The following is a 22,818-nucleotide window of genomic DNA, read 5'->3' on the forward strand; positions in this document are numbered from 1 at the left end:
GGGGGGAGAGAGACATCCTTATCACCAGAGACAGGGAATCCAGGGCTGAGGAGGCTGTACAAACAAACCTTGTTATTTCTTTACTAATTTACCCAAAACCAAACATCTATGTCTTGTCAATTCTTCACAAATTTATTGTTTCTTTGTCTAAAAGGTGTAAAAGCTGTCTGTTTTGGTCACTTCCTAGATCGTGTATCTATGAGACCTTTGTACATACAAAATTAAAAGTTGTTTATTTTTCCCCTGTTAATCTGTCTTGTGTCAATTTAATTATTAGACCAGCCAAAAGAACACACAAGCGTAAGGGGAAATCTTCTCCTCCCTGACAGGACTTACACGATGGGTAGAGGATAGGAAAATGAATACAGACATCTTTCTCAAAAACGTGAACTTACCTCTAAGACATCATATAGAACTTCATCAAAAATGTTGATGAACACGTCATCTTTCACTGACTGCAAACTGGTGGTGCTGTAATCCCCATTGGGGGCCCTGCAAATGGGCACCCATGATCAAGGAGCATGAAAAGAGCAAAAGAGAAATAATGAGTACTCAAATGTCCAAACTGGAAAAATACCTGAATATGAGCATAGATAGGAGGACTAATGGCAGTTGTCTCATTTAAAGGATTTCTCTAGCACAGAGACCCTGTAACGTAGTACCTATACTCAAATGGCAAGGCAATAGACTGCAGGCTCCGTGCAGAGAGACAAAGCCTTTTGCTGGCTTGTCCTGGTGAGTCTCACATCATCTCCCAACCATGGTGAGCTTTGCAGGGAGCCAGCTGGCCGGGGCTGAGCTGGCTCAGCGGACGGACTACATACAAGGTCTCCAGCTGATACTGGTGCCGGTATGTGGACTTCCTAAGCAGCTGGGCTCTGGAAGGTGCTTCTCTGTCAGACCATTCCCTGGTCATAAACCTCCTATTGTTATGTGGCTGGTTGGATGGTCCCTGCTTCCCACTCACTTTATCCACAGATAAGTAAAGCAAGGGAGGGGTGAGGTTCGTCTCCTATAACACCACCTGCTCTGAGTCCAGCCAGGCCTGGCCCAATCAGGCCTCTCCATGGCATGGCTCGAGAGCAGGCTACTGCATCTATTTTGCTGAGCATTTGCCTTTAACTTTTCTCATTCTTTTTGCTTGTACTATGTATAAGAGTGGTATCTGTTTCTCCCTTCTGACGTAACTAGTTCTAACCCTTGCTCAGTCTCTAATGTACTATTTGGCATTAAGCAAGTCACCTTCCATCTTTAGGTTTTAGTTTATTTTCTATAAAAGTAGAGCACTAGACTAGATAATTTCTGGGTTGCTTCAAGATCTGAAATAATGAGTCTTTTAAATATGTAAAATCATTTCATCAAAAATTTTAAATGCCTATGTATTTCTGACGAGGGAGAAAGCTTAATTTATGGGAACTAGGGAGCTTCAAAATTACTTAAAGCTTCCAGAGTTGGGGAGATGGGGAAGAAAAGAAAAGCAGTGTAGGGGCTGTGGGACTGAGGGACTGGGAAACTTGGGCTGTAAGAAGCCAGAGCCTGGAGAGGAGTGGGGTGTCCCAACAATGAACCCAAGTTTCAGAAGTTAGATATTTTCCCATTTTATTCTTGATTGGAGTCACTTGTAGAATGAGGAAAATATGCTTACCTAAATGGAAGTTCGAGTTCTTCATTCCAGCTGGGGTTTGGACCTTCAGCTGTAGTTGTATGGCAAATTGTTCGCTGAAATGAAACTTCTACAAAAGGACGTACTAAAACCTTAAAATCAAGAGCAAAGGGTCTGTAACAGTTAGTAGAATTATTTCGATCCTAACAGAGGTAAAATATATTTCTAAATAGTGTGTTTCCAAAGAAAACTAGGCAGAAAACAGACTATGAACTTTCTAGGCAATTCTTAAAAATAGAAGGGGCAAGATTCTAAGTGGAGATCCAGCACTGGGGTATTTCACCTGGCCGAGGGGGTAGTCAGCACTGTGGGTTGGGCTTTGTGTGGCTGGGGAAGCAGCATGCTTTTCGCTGAAAGTCCTTGAAGATCTCGATGGCTGCTGGAATTTGCTAGGAGAGAAAATGTATGAAAGAAATAAATGACATGCAAAGTTGAATTATATACTTTGCAGACGGTTTCTCCAAAGCTGTATGGTGTTGGTGGCTATGGTGACAGACATACTCTCTAAGCTTGTTGATGCTTCAGAAGTCTTTTTGCATGCTCTGGTCCTCCTCAGTCACCTAGTGATTACGAGAGCCTTCCCAACTTTCATCCATAGGCCTGCATGTCTGGCTGGAAGAGAGGAAAGGGACCTCTTCTCTCTGCTCTCTCATGGGTGCCTTTTCCCCCGTAACTGAGAAGCTCAATCCCTCTCAGGTAGCAGAATCCCGAGCTTCCTAACCAGCCTGCCCTGCCTCCATCCAATTCTGGTCCTTTCCCACTGTATTTTCTTTGAACATGCGCTCTCCAGTAAGCATGAGCTACATATCCCAGGTAAGACATCTCTCTCTGGGCCTGCCAAGCATCCATGGGAAAGGTGGTCAGGGATTCCTAGCTTGAGTTAGGATCTATGAGTCTTGCCCTCTTTCCCTTTTGAGCTGCCATTCTTAAGGGAAGAAATGAAGGTCATGTCCAGAGATCCTCTCCCAGATACCTTCCCCCTCATCCCAACAACCCACTTGCATATTTGTTTTTCGGTTTTTTAAAATAAATTTATTTTATTTATTTATTTTTGGCTGCATTGGGTCTTTGTTGCTGAGTGTGGGCTTTCTCTAGTTGCGGGGCGCGGGGGCTACTCTTTGTTGCGGTACACGGACTTCTCATTGCAGTGGCTTCTCTTGTTGCAGAGCACGGGCTCTGGGCACGCAGGCTTCAGTAGTTGTGGCTTGCGGGCTTCAGTAGTTGTGGCTCGCGGGCTTAGTTGCTCTGCGGCATGTGGAATCTTCCAGGACCAGGGCTCGAACCCGTGTCCCCTGCATTGGCAGGCGGATTCTAAACCACTGTGCCACCAGGGAAGCCCCTGCCTATTTGTTTTGAATTTTATGGTTTGCCAAGTATTTCACATTCATTTGCTTAGCAAAGTACAAATTTTCTTTTTCCACCAGACTGTTTTACCTTTTCACAGAAAGGGTTTCAGACAAACTATCAGGCAATGAAAGTAGAACATTTAACACAACAGCTGCCAGAGAAAACCTTTTCCTGTTTGGAACACTGTCAATTACATTATTACACAAACACTTGTTAAGTACCTACTATATTTTAGGCCCTGTGTTAGACACTGGGGCTGCAAAGGCAAATAAGATAAACTTCGGCTCAAACTAGATAAACAAATAATCACAATATAGTGGGATATATGTTAGATTAGAGGGGTGGGCATGGGCCATAAGAGTGCAGAGAAGGAGTTGAAAAATCCTATTTAGTTTAGTTGCAAGGGTAGAAGGTTAAGATTTGCGTGGGTTTAGTGCAAGAGTTGATATTTGAACCGACTTGATGAATTTACACTGAAATGTATAACATATAGGATCAGCTATGCTTCCCTGTAATTATTTGAATGAAATGGTTTAACTCTTAAAAAACTTCATGGAAACCAAAAATAAGAGAAACACCTATATATCTTTTTTTAAAAAAACAGCTTTTCACCCCACAGTTAAGCTTTAATGCAATCAAGATGAATGTTGGGCTGTGGCTTAAGGAAGCAATGCTGTGGCACAGATTCAAGAACTCAAATGGACATTTACATATAACAAAACACTGAGAATAGCTGGTGATGATCAGATGTTCTGTAATGGGTGGAAGAGATAGTCAGCAGAAAAATAAAGTAGGGTAAAATAATAGAGGGTGGATAATTTAAAGGGAAGACCCTAGGGGCAAAAGATGCCAGAGGCTAGCAGGGTGTGCTTCTGTGATCAGAGAGCTGGATGACCTTGGGCAAGCCACTTATGCTCCCTTCATTTCCATTTTCCCTTTTGTAAAATGGAGACAGTAATAGTAGTGAGAAGTAAGTGAAATAATATAAATGAAAGTGCCTAGCATAGTGCCTAGAACACGGTGAATGCACACTAAATTATAGTTTCCCTCATTACACTGACAAGGGCACCAGCAAAGAGAAGTAATTCTTGGTCCTTCCATCTCTGTTCTCTAAGGGGATAAGAAACTTTGGCTCACCTTACCTATGGGGAGGGGTTCCCCATTGCCGCGACGTAATGAAATACAGTAGACATAATTCACTTCTCTGAGCAGATAAAAGAGAAGTCACAGTTTTGTGCTCAAACACATGTTTCAGAATCTAGAATATACACCTTTTGGGTATCTGCCCAGCTCTCACCCACTTCTCTGAGAACTGTCCCCCATCTTCAGGACAGGTCCTTGTGACCTGCCTCTCTGACTGTAGGTGACTAGACATGGATCAACACCTGACCCAAGTTAGGACCTTCAGATTCACTCCTGGGAAGCTGACACCTGGTGGGTGGTACCTTGACAGGATGGACCACTTCCATCACACAGAGAAGAATGAAGCAAACCCACAGAGGGAAGCAAGCAAGAGAGACAATGGGGCCTCTGAAGAAGCCATTTTAATCTTTACTGTCTACCATGTAGTTTACTGTACCTCTTGTTCTTGAGTTCTATGAGATATTCCCAATAAATCCCCTCTTTACCCTAAACTGACTGATTTGGTTCTGTTACTTGCAACCAATAGGGCCCTGACTTCATCAAGAACCCTCTTCCTCCCCCCTATCCCTGCCCTCGGCCCCCACAGAGTAACAACTATGTTAAAAACGAGAGTGAACATGCTCTAAAGAGGTTGGATCCTGCACATTCCATCCCAGGGCTGTTCGGCGGGCTCTCACCTTGTCATTGGCTTCCTCACTGGAATGTCATAAGCCCGGATAATGTTCACCAGCAGCTTTATGTCTCCATCGGACAGGTTTTGGGCTGTCACCTTCTTCCGACCTTTTCTCCTTGGTCTCAGTGGTCGTTTTTGTTCTGCCAGCTTGAAAAGGCTCAGGCCCAAAATGCTAATGATTACAGAACAAGATTAGGATGCTAGGGAAAAGAAAGATCTGGAAAGTCTTGAGACAACTTCCCAAACGCTGCCCCAAGGTCCCTCACAAGCCCCTGAAAAACTCCTTGTCTTTTTAAAGACTTCTTTTCAAGAAGTTCTCCCAAGATGGGGGAGAGCCCACTGTGTAGATTATTAACATTCATTTTAGCTGCTGCCAATCAGAGGATGAAACTCATGTTCTGGTCCCTCCCTGCACTTCCTGCTGGCTCTCTGCCTTGCTTATCCACCAGCCCCTCAAACGTGGCCTGTGCTCTCCTACTGTCCGCTTTCCCTCATGCCAGTCCTGCACGCTGAATGCCTCCTTCCACCTTCCTCCTCATCCACCCACTCGGTTGCAGTTTTACCACTTTTCAGGGCCACTACTTCCCCTTCCCCAGAGGCCCAGCTGCATCAGCCCGAAGCGGGGCTCCCTCTTCTGGGCCCCTGGAGCACTCATTAGCCTGCTGCATTCACATGGCAGCTGATGTTCACAGCCTTCTCAGGCCCTTCCAGGGATACCTCACTCTCTGGAGTTAGGCAAAACTAGGTGTGAATCCTGCTCACCTTGGGCAAATTATTTCACCTCTTGGAGTCTCTGTTTCATCATCTGCAAAATGGAAATACCTACCTCTTGGGGTTGTTGAGAGGATTTTGTGAGGAAGTGTGTACAGAGCACCCTGGCACGGGTCTAGCATTAGATGCCCTAACGTAGTGACTGTTGGGGCAACGGCAATGATTATGATGCCGGTGATTATATTGGAGAAAGGAGGGGATGGAGACGGAGGAAGGGAGGGGGAGGCGGGGCAAGGAGATCCCCCTCTCACATCTCTCTACCTCTCACTGAGATGACCTCCGTTAACACTTCCTGGAAGATGAAAGCGACGCGGTGAATCACGGGGGAGAAAGGGCCATGGAGAAAATAACTTAATTGTGCCCCAGAGACTAAACAGAAACACAACTGTGACTTGTATCAGGAAGCTGACGTTAATGACTATGCCCAAGAGCCACAGAACAAAGCCAGCGGCGCAGAGCCGGCCTCGGGCCGGCAACCCTCACGCTGCTCTGCTTCCCTGTGAGTATCAGAGCTGCCCAGGCGGCCTGCTGGACCCGAGCCCTCTTTCCAAGACACACATGCCAGCCGGGGAGATGACGGCTCCAACGGGCTTCCGGGGGCTGTTGTTCTCAGTTGCTTCCCAAGGTCTTCCGTCCCACAGAGCGCAGAGGAGTCACCATTTACCAGCACTTCTCTGGTTCAAGCGGAGTGCTAGGTGCCTTACGTATAATATTTCTAATCCTTACGAGTATATTTATCCCATCTTTCATATGAAGAAACTGGAGGCTCCAAGAGGTGATAGAATTTGCTAAATAGGAGGAGAGGGAGCTGGGGTTCAAGATCAGATCACCCTGACTACACAGCCCCGCTGCTGCTTCTTTTAATATTTACATATATTTATTCATTCACTCATTTAAGACAAGAATAAGCCCATTACATGTTAACATGGTATAAAATTATGAAAAATAACTATCCTTTCCAAAACAAAGAGTGTCAGGAGAGTGACACTGTTTTACATTTTTGCAAATCTCTTTTTTTGATTTATGGTACGTTTTAATTTATTTTCTATTTTAATTGAGATATAATTGACATATAACACTGTATACGTTTAAAGTGTACAATGTCTTGGTTTGATACATTTATATATGGCAATATGTTACCACTGTAGCATTAACCAATACCTCTATCTATCACTTCACATAACTATTATTTCTTTTTTTGTGGTGAGAACTATTAAGATCTAGTCTCTTAGTAACTCTGAAGTTTATAATCAGTATTGCTGACTATAATCACTATGCTGTGCATTAGATCTCCAGGACTGATTTATCTTCTGGTTACAGGTTTGTACCCTTAAACATCTCCCCAGTTTCCCCCGCCCCCAACCCCTAGTGACCAACATTCTAGTCTCTGTTTTTATTAGTTTGGCTTTTTTTTAGATTCCACGTATAAGTGAGAATCATATAGTATTTGTCTTTCTCTGTCTGACTCATCTCATTTAACATAATGCCCTCAAGGTCCATCCATGTTGTTACAAATTACAGCCCATCTTCTTAATCCCTCTGCCAGGACAGCCACCTAACCCAAACTTGGGGACCTCGGAGAGAAACCTTTGCTGGGGGTCGTGACATGGCACAACCCTTCTTTTCTCAATACTTTCTCCCTCTCAGAGAGGTGCCTTCTATCATGAGACTTTGCTGCCTCCCTAACAGTCAGCTTGAGAGCACCTTGGTGGCTGGGACCATTATATACAGAAACATTTTAATTTAAAGCCAAGAACAAACCAGAATTAAAAGAAGGAAGAACATACCCTGAGCCTTCAGAACTTAATGCAGAAAGTAAAGCAGAAAAAAGAAAAAGAAAAGAAATGGAAAAACAGCATGAAAAATCATCATCTATTCTAAAGTGTAATTTTCATGACTGAAAAAAAAAAAAAAACATTCAATGACTGGACTCTGGGCCTGGAATAAAGAGAGAGGGTTTGCATGAATTTATGTGGGCCCAGCCTCTCTTCTGTACGAGAATGGAGGCAAAGCCAAATAAGGGGCTGCCATGGATTGCACAGTTTTTTGTCTCCTTGCCAACTTGATGGTGGAGAGGAGGTACTGCATAGCAAATGACCTTTTCAGGAGACCAAGAGATTTAATCACAGGGAGAGTCATGAGGTTAATAGACTGTGCAAGCCCACCAGTATAGAAAGTTCTCTTTCATCTTTCATGCACCCACCTCGAGTTGAGACCATTTGAGGATTATTCTAAATGATAAGGAGACAATCAAGCAAATAAACACAGTCAATTCCCAACTTCTATGTAAATATCCATTTTTCCCTGCTGCCCTTGCCCCTCACCAAACACATGGCAGCTCTGTGTCTCCCAGCTGTGGTGCTGGAACCAGACCTCTCCCTGCCACCCAGAATCTCAGTGGGCAAGTTCTCGGCCACCCCCACTGCCCTGTGATGGGAGAATAAAGGAGACCCCGGCATAGGGAGGTGAGGAAAGCAGGAGGATGATCTGTTGGAGGGGATGCTGTTAAAACTTCATGTGACTGGAATGAGAAGATAGCCAAGGCTGGTGAAGTTCACTTGGAGGTGGTGGGAGGTGAGATGGGGTCCACTGGATGTGATGGAGAGGATCTCGTGTGACTTGTTCTAACAGAAACGCCCCAACTAGTGTAACATTAGGCGTTAATCAGGCTTTACCAGTTTCCAGTATTATTAGGGGCCCAAATGCACACTATACACTGATAAAAATCTTATATTTACATGAAATTTTTAATACAATACAAATAATTTTAAAAGAAATAACAAAAAGGTCTCTCTTTTTTTTTTTTTTTTTACCTGATATTGGGAACTTCTTCTTCTACTACCAAATCCGAAAGAAGAAAATGGTGTTTTGCAATTAGAAAACGATTTATCACTGATTCTCTAACCTGAGGAAAGAAATATGTTTTATTTAAAATGTTCTTGTTCTATGAACGCACACTTCACTGCTCTAATGTCACCTCAGTGCAGCTTTCCAGACCACCTTTACTTTTCTCCGCAGCTCTGACCTCTTCCTATTGTAAATCATCCAGCTTTCCTCACTAGCATAAGCTCCCTAAGGCAGAGGGATTCTATTTTGTTCTCTGCTATATTCTCAGGACCTGGGAAAATTCCTGGCAGATAAGATCATAAAATTTAGCTGAATGAATGAATGAACAACTACAAAAAATAGGACCCGTCTCGAAGCACACACACTTCAGAACTGATTCTGAAGTTCTTCCCCTATTCAAACTGACTTGCTACCTAATTATTCTTTAAATAGAGGACCTCTTAAATGTCATAAATATTCTTTTTTTTTTTTATACATGAGCTACAGGGTAGATCAATCGGATGAGAAAAATGTACTCTAGCCACTAGGGCGTTTCTTATAAGTTAAATTAAAGGAAGGAAGGACAAAAGGATATTTTGACTTTCTAGTGCAGAAGGGCAGTTAGTATGTCGTTTATAAAACTTCTTTTTTTATTACAAAGGTAATAAGATGCAAACATTCAAATATTAAAAAAAAAATCATGACTTAGAAAGTTAAGTCCCTTGTAATCATACCCCCTCTTCAGATAACCACGGATAATAAACTGAGACACATCCTAGTGTTTTCAGCGTTTCCTCATTGAATATACTCCCCTTGGTTCCTGAGCTAGTTCAAATTGGATTTTTATCACTTATACTCATGAGTCCAAACTAATACAAAGGAGAACCAAGTAACCGTGTCCCAAAGTTGAAGATAGCTGTTAATCAATTTTAATCTGTAATTATGAGAAAATAAGCCTACAGGGGTTAAGAATAGAGACCTCCCTCCTCCAACCTTAGGATGTTGACTATTTTTCCCCTATGAGGACTGTTTAAAATGGTTTTCCTTACCTGCTGGAGGTACTTGGCTACTATGGCCCTGTGGGTATCTATGTGGTCCTTGGTTTCAATTACATTTCTGTCTTGTAACCGTTTCTCATAGTCCTAAAATTAAAAGGAAGCCATACTTTTATGATTCTAAAATACCAGTACTCTCTCATGCCCTTTTTGAGATTAGAGAATTATTTATCACATGTGGTTTAAGTCACAAATTATGGTTCTAAATGTTCCTTCTGCTTCCTTCTGAACTTTTGGTTCAGAATTGATCTTTGATGCAGTATCCAGGATTTGGAGTTAGTTGATTGAACTGCCTTATAAGTAGAAGAGAAATCTGTAATTACAAGTTACAATGCTCATGCAGAAAGAAATAGAGATAGTAGAGTCACTGTAGTTCAAGATGCTAAGCTCACCCAAACAAGATGCTAAGCTCACCCAAACAATTAAGCAGGGCCAAAGCCCCTGCTTAATTTTTGCCTTTTATATTTCAAGTAAAGCAATTACAGAAATAGTAAATAGTGTCTGGCTGCAGCTGACTTGGGTCACCTACTTGAAGGAGAGGAATGGCTGCCTTTGGCTTTGTCTTCTTAGGCCACTGCACTTTTCTCTTTTTTCTATCAATAAAATTCCATGGGGTCCCTAGGGAGCTGCCATGTTCCCTTTCACTCCTTCCCTGGTCACAGCTGAATGCCCAGGGTGGCCCCTAACCCAGCTGGGTGGCTCAAAAGTTGTCCCCAAGATTTTTAAACTCAGGACAAGAGGACACACCTCTCCCTCCTGGCTGAGGCTACTAGACGTGAACTTGGATGATATTGGTGACCAAGTGATCAAATAGAGAAATCTGTCTACAATGGGGGAAAATGAAGTCACCATACCAAGGGAAGCCCAAGCAGGATGGTGAAGGGGCCTGGCAATAGTTGGGTGTCTTTGAGACGCAGATGAACTCCTGTCATTCACATGTTTTAGATGTTTAACTCTATTTTGTGATTTCATTATCTAATAAACTCCCCTTCATTCATAAGCTAGTTCAAATTGGGTTTTTATCACTTATAATCACAAGTCCAAACTAATATAAAGAACCAAATAACCAAAAATATTCTCCCAGACTAATTGCTGCATGAAAAATCATACAGTCCTGGTATTAACTTCTAATGGCTCTCCCTTTACCTCATCAAACACAGACTTGCCTGGCTTTCACTGGCTTGCCCCATATACACAAGCCTATTACCTGTAACTCCTCAAAGGCTCCCTGCTCCCACGCCCGCCACGTTCTCTCCTCTGCCAAGCCTTTGTGCATCCTGCTGCCTGTCTAGGGTGCCCAGAACTGTTCCCCACTTCCTTCCTGGACCCCCGCCCCTAGGCTGCTCAAATCCTACCCACCTATTTTCCCTGCAGTGCTTACCACCGTGCTTTGTGCTTAGTAAATACTTACTGGATTAAAATGGCATTGAATCCTGACTAAGGCACAATCCTTTGCCACATTAACACTTAAGAGACTCTTCAACCTTACAACTCTAATTTTTCCTAGTTTAGATGTCATTATACTGAGACAAAGATATTATTTAAACATTGGATTCAAGAAACATAATGGGAAGGTTACGTAAAGTACTACAAAAGAGGAAGCAATATTGCTACTGAGAACATAACAACAACAAAATACATACATAATAGTATACCAAATGGCGCAGCAGATAGTTTATTATTTTATTAATAATAAAATAAGGCAATTTCTCACCTGGAATACCTTTTCCATAATTTCTCGGTCATACATTGGAATTTGTTTATAATTTCGGAATTCTGGCACCTCTTGGCTTCTAAGACCAAGAAGCCTGAATCGTTTGGATCTGTTTAATTCCTCATCTGAAACAAAGTTAAATTCTTGTTGTAGCTGTTCCAGTCGAAAGAAATCAGGGATGTAGGATTCACCACTGGTAGCAACCTATAAAAACCAGGAAATACAAAACTCTAGATAACAGGCAGATTTCACCCAAAGAAACTTGGCACTGAGCTTTTGGGAATGACGTTTTAACAGTTTTAGACAGAGAGACTTGAAACAGCCATCATTTCATTTAAAGAGAAAATACACTAAAATATAATGGTAATGAGACAGATGCTACTCTGCCTTTTATAGCTACTAATATTCATTTAGTAGCTATAAAAAGTATCATGAATCATTTTTCCAGAGAAATAAAAGTTAAAAGGTTCATTTTTGGTATGCACACTCCTCTAACAGTTGTCACAAAAATATACAGACCGAAAAATATGAGATTTATATCAGTGTATTACCAAGTGCCTACTGCAAATAAGATTATTCATATACATAGTGTATATAAAGTGTATGTATTTTAAATGTATTTTTAAAATATCTAAATATTTTTACACTTTAACATTTTAAATATATTTTAAAATATTTTTAAAATATAACTTTTGGACTTTATGCACAAATGTAGATAAAGGCCCTAGAGTCAGGCTGATCAGCTTCACTTGGCTCCACAGCCATGCTCTCCTGTCCCTGCACAGCACCTCATGGCCTTGGTCACTGAGAAAAGTGAACCAGAGATGGACCCAAGCACCGGCCTCTGATGCCCCTGTACCCTGGCACAGAAAGTGCGGCTTCAGCACCACTGAGAAACTAGCAGGTGTGGGCTGCACTCTGCCCAGGTGTCTGCTTGCTCCTCTGCCGGGTGCTTTGCCAGATGCAACCTCCTCCTGGGCAGGTCTCTGCTCCTCCTCAGGGAGCAGAGATCTGATGGAGCTTTGCGATGGGAAAGGTGATACTGCTGTGAAAATCCTGGTTCGTAAAAAAGAGGCCAGTCAGGAAGGCAAACTCTGTGTTTTGTCCTTCTATGGGAAGCAAATAGTTAAAAAGAAAAAAAAAATGAAGGGGACATATGCACTATATTATTGTCCATTTAAAGCTAGTCATTGAAACATATCAATAATTTGAGAGCTTTATATGGAATAGGCTACACTTCAGGTAATATGGCCTATTCTTTCTTTCTTTTTTTTTTTAAGGTGGATATTTTCATTTTAATTAATAAAACAAAAATGAAACAGTGAAGACATATATTGGGACTTCACTCATTCACTAATTATGCAAGAAATGTTTTGGTTAAATAAGATAATTTATTCTTTCTAATAGTTCTCTAATTATCAACATGCACTAAGTATCATGTTGGAAGGAGATTTTATGAAGATAAAAGTCAGAATAAACCAAAGCAAGCCTTTGGGATTTCTCTTAGAATCACTAGGGGAGAAATGAAAGCTTTCATCCTGGTTATAGTTACCCTACTGATGAACTCGAACTAAGAAACGTGACCACGGAATGTGTTGCTATGGCCACTTTCTGGATCATCTACTTGGTTATTAGGTTTCTGTGGGAATTATGAACTTGGGAGTAAAAGCAATTGTATTTGTCACCAAGAGAAATCATTTACTGACTAATGTTCCATTTTATTTACAAATTCACTGAAGAAAGAATTTTGAATGTTATGGTAGACACAAGCAGTTTATATCAAAAACACTTCAGTGAAACCTAAAAGGTAATCTAATTAATCATCCAACAAGAAAACAAACAAAACCACCATTTCTGAAAATGCCCCATCAGCCCTTCAAGGTATGATGGAAAGACCACAGGGCCTGAAATCACATCAACTTGGAGCCGTGTTCTTACTATCTCTGGGATGAGGAGCAAGGAACCCTGAGTGTCTGGGTTCAGTGTCTCTCCACAGAAGGGGCAAATTGAAACTTTTCTTTAGGGGTTTTACAGAGGTTAGAGGTAAGAGTAACAACACCAGCAGCAGCTGACGTTGACTGCACACTGACCATGTGCCCAGCTAGATGTTGATCCACAGCAGCTCATTTCCTCCTGACAACAGTGTGAGGGCATCACAGGGCTTAGGGGCATGCGTGCTTGCCTTCATCACACAGCCAGTAGGTACAGAGCTAAAATTTAAACCTGTCATTCAACCTAGGCTTCATGCTCTTAAACACTATTGCGCAGGAGAACATATGGGAAAGAAAATGTGTGTCAAGGACCAGCCATTTCTGTTATTATCACACCAAGTGGAGAAGTGGTGTGTGTCCAGATCTCCTGCCACATTACCGAGATGAGCTGCATCAAAGGGGCATTGCTGGGGTCATTGGGGTCAAGCTTGGACTCTGCTGCCCACTTGGCCAACTTTTTCATGTCTGTCAGTCCTGATGTGCCAATGGATGAGATGGCATCTGCTCTCTTCAAAGCGCTGAAAATGAAAGTTGATTCCATGAGACCGACTTTATCACAGAGCAGTTTGCATCAAGACCACAAAATCCCAGGGACAGCACTGCTTAAGGAGGCTATTCCTTATGAGAGAAAATCTGATCATAAGGAAGGACTTTTGACATTTTTCTTTACTTGATGGTTACTGTTAAATATGTTATAAGCATAATAAAGAAGTCTGAATGGTGGGAGAAAGTATTTTCAAAGCACACATCTAATAAGGGGTTAACATCCAAAAAATACAAGGAACTCATACAACTCAGTAGCAAGAAAACAAATAATCTAATTAAAATGGGCAAAGGATCTGAAGTGACATTTTTCCAAAGAAGACGTACAAGTGGCCAACAGACACATGAAAAGATGCTCAACATCGCTGATCATCAGGGAAATGCAAATCAAAACTATAATGAAATATCACCTCACACCTGTCAGAATGGCTATAATCAAAAAGACAAGTGAAAACAAGTGTTGGCAAGGATATGAAAAAAAAGGTAGTCCCTTGTGCACTACTGGTGGGAATGTAAATTGGTGCAGCCACTATGAAAAACAGTATGGAGGCTCCTCAAGAAATTAAAAGTAGAACAACCATATAATCCAGCAATCCCACATCTGGGGATATATCCAAAGTAAACAAAATCAGTATCCCGAAGAGATATCTGCACTCCCATGTTTATTGCAGCATTATTTACAGTAACTAAGACATGGAAACAACCTAAGTGTCCATCAGTGGATGAACGGATAAATAAAATATGATATATATGTATAATATATATATCATATATAGAATATTATTCAGCCGTAAAAGAAGGAAATCCTGTCATTTGAAACAACTGGATGGACCTTGAGGGCGTTGCACTAAGTGAGATGATCTCACTTCTATGTGGAATCTAAAAAACACAAACTCATAGAAACAGAGAATAGATTGGTGGAGCCAGAGGTGACGGGGATGGAGAAATGGATGAAGGGACTCCAGAGTACAAACTTCCAGTTATAATATGAGTAAGTTCTGGAAATCTAAGGTACAGCATGGTGACTATAGTTAATAATACTCTATTGTATACTTGGAAATTGCTAAGATAGCAGATCTTAAAATTTCTCATCACAAGGAAGAAATTATAACTATGTGTGGTGATGGATGTGTTACCTAAACTTATTGTGATAATCATTTTGCAGTATGTACAAATACCGAATCATTATGTTGTACATCTTAAACTTATACAGTGCTATATGTCAGTTATATCTCAGTAAAACTAGGGGAGAAAAGAAGTATAAATAGAAGGAATGCAACTGTGACCCTGCATTCTTACAACTCTGCCCAGTGCGTTAAAGTGTCCTGAGTCCCTGGATCCAGACTAGTGACAGGTGCCTCTGCATCTGGTGCAGGATGCCCAGAAGGCCTCATCTCCCAGATAACTGGGGACCACTTGTAGTTAAAATAAAAGAGAAAAAATAAACACTTATGCAACCAACTTAAGCACCAACTTTGGACATGACTGAGTTCCAAGGGGGCCAGTGTGGTCACCTTGGTTGAGTTGGGGCTTTATTTTATTTTATATTTTTTGAATTTTATTTTATTTATTTTTTTTATACAGCAGGTCCTTATTAGTCATCCATTTTATACACATCAGTGTATACATGTCAATCCCAATCTCCCAATTCATCACACCACCATCCCCACCCCCCACCGCTTTTCCCCCTTGGTGTCCATATGTTTGTTCTCTACATCTGTGTCTCTATTTCTGCCCTGCCTGGTCATCTGTACCATTTTTCTAGGTTCCACATATATGCGATAATATACGATATTTGTTTTTGTCTTTCTGACTTACTTCACTCTGTATGACAGTCTCTAGATCCATCCATGTCTCTACAAATGACCCAATTTCGTTCCTTTTTATGGCTGAGTAATATTCCATTGTATATATGTACCACAACTTCTTTATCCATTCGTCTGTCGATGGGCATTTAGGTTGCTTCCATGTCCTGGCTGTTGTAAATAGTGCTGCAATGAACACTGGGGTGCACGTGTCTTTTTGAATTATGGTTTTCTCTGGGTATATGCCCAGTAGTGGGATTGCTGGGTCATATGGTAATTCTGTTTTTAGTTTTTTAAGGAACCTCCATACTGTTCTCCATAGCGGTTGTATCAATTTACATTCCCACCAACAGTGCAAGAGGGTTCCCTTTTCTCCACATCCTCTCCAGCATTTATTGTTTCTAGATTTTTTGATGATGGCCATTCTGACCAGTGTGAGGTGATACCTCATTGTAGTTTTGATTTGCATTTCTCTAATGATTAATGATGTTGAGCATTCTTTCAAGTGTTTGTTGGCAATCTGTATGTCTTCTTTGGAGAAATGTCTATTTAGGTCTTCTGCGCATTTTTGAATTGGGTTGTTTGTTTCTTTAATATTGAGCTGCATGAGCTGTTTATATATTTTGGAGATTAATCCTTTGTCCGTTGATTTGTTTGCAAATATTTTCTCCCATTTTGAGGTTTGTCTTTTCTTCTTGTTTATGGTTTCCTTTGCTGTGCAAAAGCTTTTAAGTTTCATTAAGTCCCATTTGTTTATTTTTGTTTTTATTTCCATTACTCTAGGAGGTGGATCAAAAAAGATCTTGCTGTGATTTACATCAAAGAGTGTTCTTCCTATGTTTTCCTCTAAGAGTTTTATAGGGTCCAGTCTTACATTTAGGTCTCTAATCCATTTTGAGTTTATTTTTGTGTATGGTGTTAGGGAGTGTTCTAATTTCATTCTTTTACATGTAGCTGTCCAGTTTTCCCCCCACCACTTATTGAAGAGACTGTCTTTTCTCCATTGTATATCTTTGCCTCCTTTGTCATAGATTAGTTGACCATAGGTGCGTGGGTTTATCTCTGGGTTTTCTATCTTGTTCCATTGATCTATGTTTCTGTTTTTGTGCCAGTATCATATTGTCTTGATTACTGTAGCTTTGTAGTATAGTCTGAAGTCAGGGAGTCTGATTCCTCCAGCTCCATTTTTTTTCCCTCAATACTGCTTTGGCTATTCGGGGTCTTCTGTGTCTCCATACCAATTTTAAGATTTTTTGTTCTAGTTCTGTAAAAAATGCCATTGGTAATTTGAAAGGGATTGCATTGAATCTGTAGATTGCTTTGGGTAGTATAGTCATTTTCACAATATTGATTCTTCCAATCCAAGAACATGGTATATCTCTCCATCTGTTGGAATCATCTTTAATTTCTTTCATCAGTGTCTTATAGTTTTCTGCATACAGGTCTTTTGTCTCCCTAGGTAGGTTTATTCCTAGGTATTTTATTCTTTTTGTTGCAACGGTAAATGGGAGTGTTTCCTTAATTTCTCTTTCAGATTTTTCATCAATAGTTTATAGGAATGCAAGAGACTTCTGTGCATTAATTTTGTATCCTGCAACTTCACCAAATTCATTGCTTAGCTCTAGTAGTTTTCTGGTGGCATCTTTAGGATTCTCTATGTATAGTATCATGTCAGCTGCAAACAGTGACAGTTTTACTTCTTCTTTTCCAGTTGGTATTCCTTTTATTTCTTTTTTTTTTTTTTAATTTTATTTATTTATTATTTATTTATTTATTTATTTATTTATTTATTTTTGGCTGTGCTGGGTCTTCGGTTTGTGCGAGGGCTTTCTCTAGTTGCGGCAAGCGGGGGCCACTCTTCATCGCGGTGCGGGGACCGCTCTTCATCGCGGTGCGCGGGCCTTTCACTATCGCGGCCCCTCCCGTTGCGGGGCACAGGCTCCAGACGCGCAGGCTCAGCAGCTGTGGCTCACGGGCCCAGCTGCTCCGTGGCATGTGGGATCCTCCCAGACCAGGGCTCGAACCCGTGTCTCCTGCATTAGCAGGCAGATTCTCAACCACTGCGCCACCAGGGAAGCCCTCCTTTTATTTCTTTTTCTTCTCTGATATCCATGGCTAGGACTTCCAAAACTGTGTTGAATAATAGTGGTGAGAGTGGACATCCTTGTCTTGTTCCTGATCTTAGAGGAAATGCTTTCAGTTTTTCACCATTAAGAATGATGTTTGCTGTGGGTTTGTCGTATATGGCCTTTATTATGTTGAGGTAGGTTCCCTCTATGAGTTGGGACTTTATTAACAGGGCTGCATCTCTCATCACTCACACTGTTTTACCTCCTCTCCTGAGGAGCTGGAGCTTTCATCCCCAGGAAATTTCTCCAGCATAAAACTCAATGAGACAAATGCAAAAGGCTTATATTCAAAGGCATAAACGAGCCTCCACTGGAAATGCTGCCAGGGTCCTGGCTGAGAAAGGCCTTGTTGTTTTTATCGCATGGATACAAGCATTTGCACTGAATGGAGAGGGTGTAAAGGGAACAAAACCAGCCCCAGTCTGTTTTTCCACACGTTGAAAATGACAGTCTTTGACTTGGGAAGTGTCTTCTTGGTGATCAAGATAAGTCCTTTTATTTTATGGAGGCAATTGAGACAACAGTGGTAAGATGATCCACTCAAGACACATCTATTGGGGAAGGACAGAAGCAAGACACAGTCCAGGCTGCCTGGACAGGCATCAACCACAAAGAGAGAGGGCCCGTCCTTCTGGAGTGAACTGGTGAGGCCCAGAGTCCCTTTCTGCTGTTCTGAGTAGAAACCTAGGGCTAGCAATCAATGAAGGGGACTGAGAATAGGGACTTTCACATAACCAGAAGGTTCTACACCAATCATCATTCACAATGAACCTTTACTTAGGGCCAAATATTGATATATACAGGTATGTGCTATGCACTTTCCCCATCTGTGAAATTGGGAAAAGAATACTTCACAGAGTTAATTGGTGAAGATTAAATAAGGTAAAGTGCTTTACTGATTAAAAAAAAAACAACCCTGAAAATACTGGCACATAACAATAAAAGGAAAGAATGTGATATTGCAAGCTTTTTTCCCACTGGATATTGTTCATGCCAATTCTGACATTGTCCATCAGCTTATTCTAGCCATACATTACCTTCTAAATCCAATATTCTGCTGTGACAATGGAGGAATTAAAGGAATCCCATTTTCTCCAATGGCCCATGCCACACTGTTGGACACTTTCCCCGAGGTCATTAGAATCAGTTGATTACTACCATCAGCTTCAAATGAGAAGGGTACTCCTGGGGAAACAGCAGATTAAATAGGATGTTGTTTAGAAAGAGGGAGTGAGCCCAGTACTAGTAAGAAAGCAGAAAGTAGACAAATGGAACAGAGTGGGTGGGAGTGGTGGGGATGGAACACATAATTCAAATCAACATCACTGAACTTCTTCAGGGAATGACACTCACCATCGGCCACTTGGTTCTATCTCTTGACAGCAGAGTGTAGGCATTATAATGAACGATGCACTCTGGAGTGGGACCAACTGCATGTATATTCTGGTTCTGCCACTTAACAGCTGTGTGGACAAACTACTTAACTTCTCTGAACCTTGGTTTCGTTGTGTATAAAATAAGAAACATAATAGTACCCCCTTTTATGGATTACTGTGAAGACATTCATTTATTCATTCATTCAGTAGATACTTCTTTGAGCTCCTACTTCATGCTGGCACTATTCTGGTCACAAAGATAGCAGTAAAGAAACAAAACTGATAGGAATCCCTGTTCTCATGGAGTTTACATTCAAGTAGGAGAGACAGGTTATAAGCAAGATAAGTAAGAGACATGGGCAGTATGTTAGAGAGTGATAAATGCAAAAGAGAAACAAATTAGGGAAGGTGTATAGAAAATGTGTGTTTGGAGGAGGCAGGGGTTGAACTTTCAGACGGGGTGGCCAGGGAGGGCTCCAAGAGAAGTCACTTTTGAATAAGGGCCTGAAGAAAGCGCAAGTGAGGCATGTAGGTATCTTGAGAAAGAGCCTTTTGGGCAGAAGGAACAAAGGCAAAGGCCCTAAGGTCAGAGTGTGCCTGGAGTGAGGAACAGCATGTTAAGTGAGGTAAAACTTGCAAAGACTCAGACATGCCTGGCAAACACTGACCACTCCACAGATGCTATTGCTCAGCTATTGTAGCGACGGTAAAGCCTCACTGATTTGGCCCTCACTGATTGGGCATTAGTGATAAAAAAAGTCTCGGGGCAGGGCATTTAATCAAGTAAATTAAGTAAAGATTTTCAAGCATGAAATATAGCAACTTCATGCTTTGGGGAGTTCCAGTTAATATTATTAACACAAAAACTCAACCACTGTTAACCCTGTAACAGCATCTTTGTGTTTTTCAAAGATCTTTCCTTCATACTGAACGCTCCATCTTGGATCTTCAAAATAACCCTATATGACATTAAGGGTGTTATTATTAGATCCATTTTATGAATGAGGAAGATGATATTCAAAGAGGTTACATAATTACTAGGATCACACACCTTGTCAGTAGCAGAGCTGCAACTAAAAGCTTAAGCCTCCAGACTTTTAGACTGGTGATCAGTTTTGAGACTCAAAGAATTCTTGAAGATAAAGTTCCAGATATGCTCTCATAATAAAAAATCACCAGGCACGTGAGGAAACAGAATCAGAATCAGACTAATAAGCAGATAGGTGTTGGAATGATCAGATACAGAATATTGAAAAATATTTTAATGTGTTTTAAAGAATAAATGAATGAATTAATGAATAAAAGAAATGATTGACAGTGTCAGAAAAGGACAAAAAGTTGTCAGCACTGATTGTAAAAAACTAAATAGAGGGGGCTTCCCTGGTGGCACAGTGGTTGAGAATCTGCCTGCCAATGCAGGGGACACGGGTTCGAGCCCTGGTCTGGGAAGATCCCACATGCCGCGGAGCAACTAGGCCCGTGAGCCACAAATACTGAGCCTGCGCGTCTGGAGCCTGTGCTCTGCAACAAGAGAGGCCGCGATAGTGAGAGGCCCGTGCACCGCGATGAAGAGTGGCCCCCGCTTGCCGCAACTAGAGAAAGCCCTTGCACAGAAACAAAGACCCAACACAACCAAAAAAAAAAAATATATATATATATATATATATAAATAAATAAATAAATTTAAGCAGGTAAATTACAGGATCTTAAAAAAAAAAAAACTAAATAGAATTTCTAGAGGTGAAGAATATAATCATTGAAACGAAAAATGCAGTGATGAGTTTCAATGACTGGACACAGCCAAAAAGTGAATTCATGATTTGGAAGACTGACTTAAAGAAATTGCACAGAATATAAAAGTGAAAAAAAGAGATGTCGGGGCTTCCCTGGTGGCGCAGTGGTTGAGAATCTGCCTGCCGATGCAGGGGACACGGGTTCGAGCCCTGGTCTGGGAAGATTCCCACATGCCGCGGAGCAACTGGGCCCGTGAGCCACAATTGCTGAGCCTGCGCGTCTGGAGCCTGTGCTCCGCAGCGGGAGAGGCCGCGACAGTGAGAGGCCCGCGCACCGCGATGAAGAGTGGCCCTTGCTTGCCACAACTAGAGAAAGCCCTCACACAGAAACGAAGACCCAACACAGCCATAAATAAAATAAATTATAAAAAAAAAAAAAAAAAAAAAAAAAAGAGATGTCAAGTATATTAAAGAGAGGTTAAAAAACATGGTGGACAGAGTGAGATGGTCCATCATATATTTAATCAGAATTGTAGAAGAAGATAAGAGAGAATATTATTTAATAATCCCCCTATTATTTATTTCAAACTTTTCAGCCTTACAAATAACACTGTGAGGTACTTTTTTTTTATGCACAAAGTTTTGTCTTCATTTCAAATTGTTTTCTTAGGAAAGATTCCTAGAAGTTGAATTAAGGTGTCAAAGGCAATCTAAAGGCCCTTAATTCACACGGTAAAACTACTTTACACTTGCATAGTTATATGAATTTTCTGGCCACCCATAGTATATAAAAATGACTTTGCCAAAAATTGTATATGATTATTGCTTTAATTTAAGTTTCTGATAGCAATTTTATAATTGTCTGCTTGTCTGATAAGTGAAAAAGAAAGATATGTTCAAATTTGACCAGGAATCCGTGAGCCAATGAGGCTTTCCATACCGCTGCCAACTCCCTCGTGGTCCAGTGTCACATGCTGGTTACTGCTAAACTCCACTTCTTCAGTGGGAGCTCTTCCAGTGACAACAGTAGTTTCAGGAATAGGCAGAAACACTTCTGCTAGCAAGGTGGTACCACTGTGTCCAACTGTTTCATATACCTGAAATTGAGGAAGGGAAACAGCCAAATAAAAACAGCAATAAAGGGTGCTCACTCCCAGATAATGAGTACATTTTTCTGTGCTGGTCACTGTTCTAGTCAAGAGCGCCCATCTCAGAGTGGAAAGTTGAGTTGTGTTGCTATGGTCTCCATGGAGACCAGGTTATACCCTATTTATGGTCACGTTGTTGGCACCCTGTCCTCTTGCCTGGCCTAATCTCCTGGGGTAGAGAGGTTAATCAAATTATCAGGCGACTGCAATTGTTTCTATGTCAGACTAATACACAGTAGTTTGGAGAATGGGCTGCCTCTTTCTCCTGGTTCAGATTATTTCAGAGAGAAACGCCATCAGGTTGAAAGGTGGGACAATATGGACATGCCACTAGATGGTTTATCATCTGCACCAACCTCAAAGTCAGTAGGAAACGCACCATACCTAGAAGTACTCTAGGGTATCAAGTTCAAATCTGTTATTGGGTAAATCTCTCAAAGTTCTTTCCTTCAAGACCTCATTTTATTTGTTAGTTGCTGAAATCCTATCCAGCTTCTTCTCAGGCCTTCTCCCAAAATGGAGCTAACTTGACCCCCTGTAGCTCTGATACTAATTACTGTGGTGTGTCTTACTGTAATGCCATCACCATGAGATGAAGGACCCATTGCCAGGGCAACCACAGATTATGAATATACAATACAGTCTCAGTAGGACCCTCTGCTTCCCTGTATTCTTGGGTCATTTCTTTTGTGGTAAAAGATAAAATATTCCACAGCTCTGCTGGCTTCCTTTCTATGTTTTATTCTTTCTTCCCATGAGGCCTCTCTGGCTGGTACACATTTCTCTAAAATGCAGATTTTACTCTTTTATTTCTACAAATTAAGTACTCCTATTTTTCTTCTTATGCAATAGAGTTCCCTCTGATTAATACTTGCCATTTACCACCTGAATGCACAAAAAT

General features: G+C 41.2%; 1 protein-coding gene across 4 annotated transcripts in view; it reads right to left on the reverse strand.

The window, feature by feature from the left end:
- CC2D2A (coiled-coil and C2 domain containing 2A) overlaps window positions 1–22,818 on the reverse strand; it is a 133,615-nt gene that overhangs the window by 26,658 nt on the left and 84,139 nt on the right. For all 4 annotated transcript variants that reach the window (XM_007167328.2, XM_057546968.1, XM_057546965.1 and 1 more), the window contains 10 exons: window positions 21,710–21,866; window positions 18,698–18,845; window positions 13,563–13,701; window positions 11,193–11,396; window positions 9,473–9,565; window positions 8,411–8,502; window positions 4,831–4,998; window positions 1,947–2,052; window positions 1,646–1,755; window positions 396–492 (listed from right to left, as the gene is read on the reverse strand). In XM_007167328.2, coding sequence (XP_007167390.2) covers window positions 396–492; window positions 1,646–1,755; window positions 1,947–2,052; window positions 4,831–4,998; window positions 8,411–8,502; window positions 9,473–9,565; window positions 11,193–11,396; window positions 13,563–13,701; window positions 18,698–18,845; window positions 21,710–21,866 — 1,314 coding nt within the window. The remainder of the gene's footprint in view (window positions 1–395; window positions 493–1,645; window positions 1,756–1,946; window positions 2,053–4,830; window positions 4,999–8,410; window positions 8,503–9,472; window positions 9,566–11,192; window positions 11,397–13,562; window positions 13,702–18,697; window positions 18,846–21,709; window positions 21,867–22,818) is intronic.

This window comes from Balaenoptera acutorostrata, chromosome 5 (assembly GCF_949987535.1).
Source record: "Balaenoptera acutorostrata chromosome 5, mBalAcu1.1, whole genome shotgun sequence".
NCBI classification, from domain to species: domain Eukaryota; kingdom Metazoa; phylum Chordata; class Mammalia; order Artiodactyla; family Balaenopteridae; genus Balaenoptera; species Balaenoptera acutorostrata.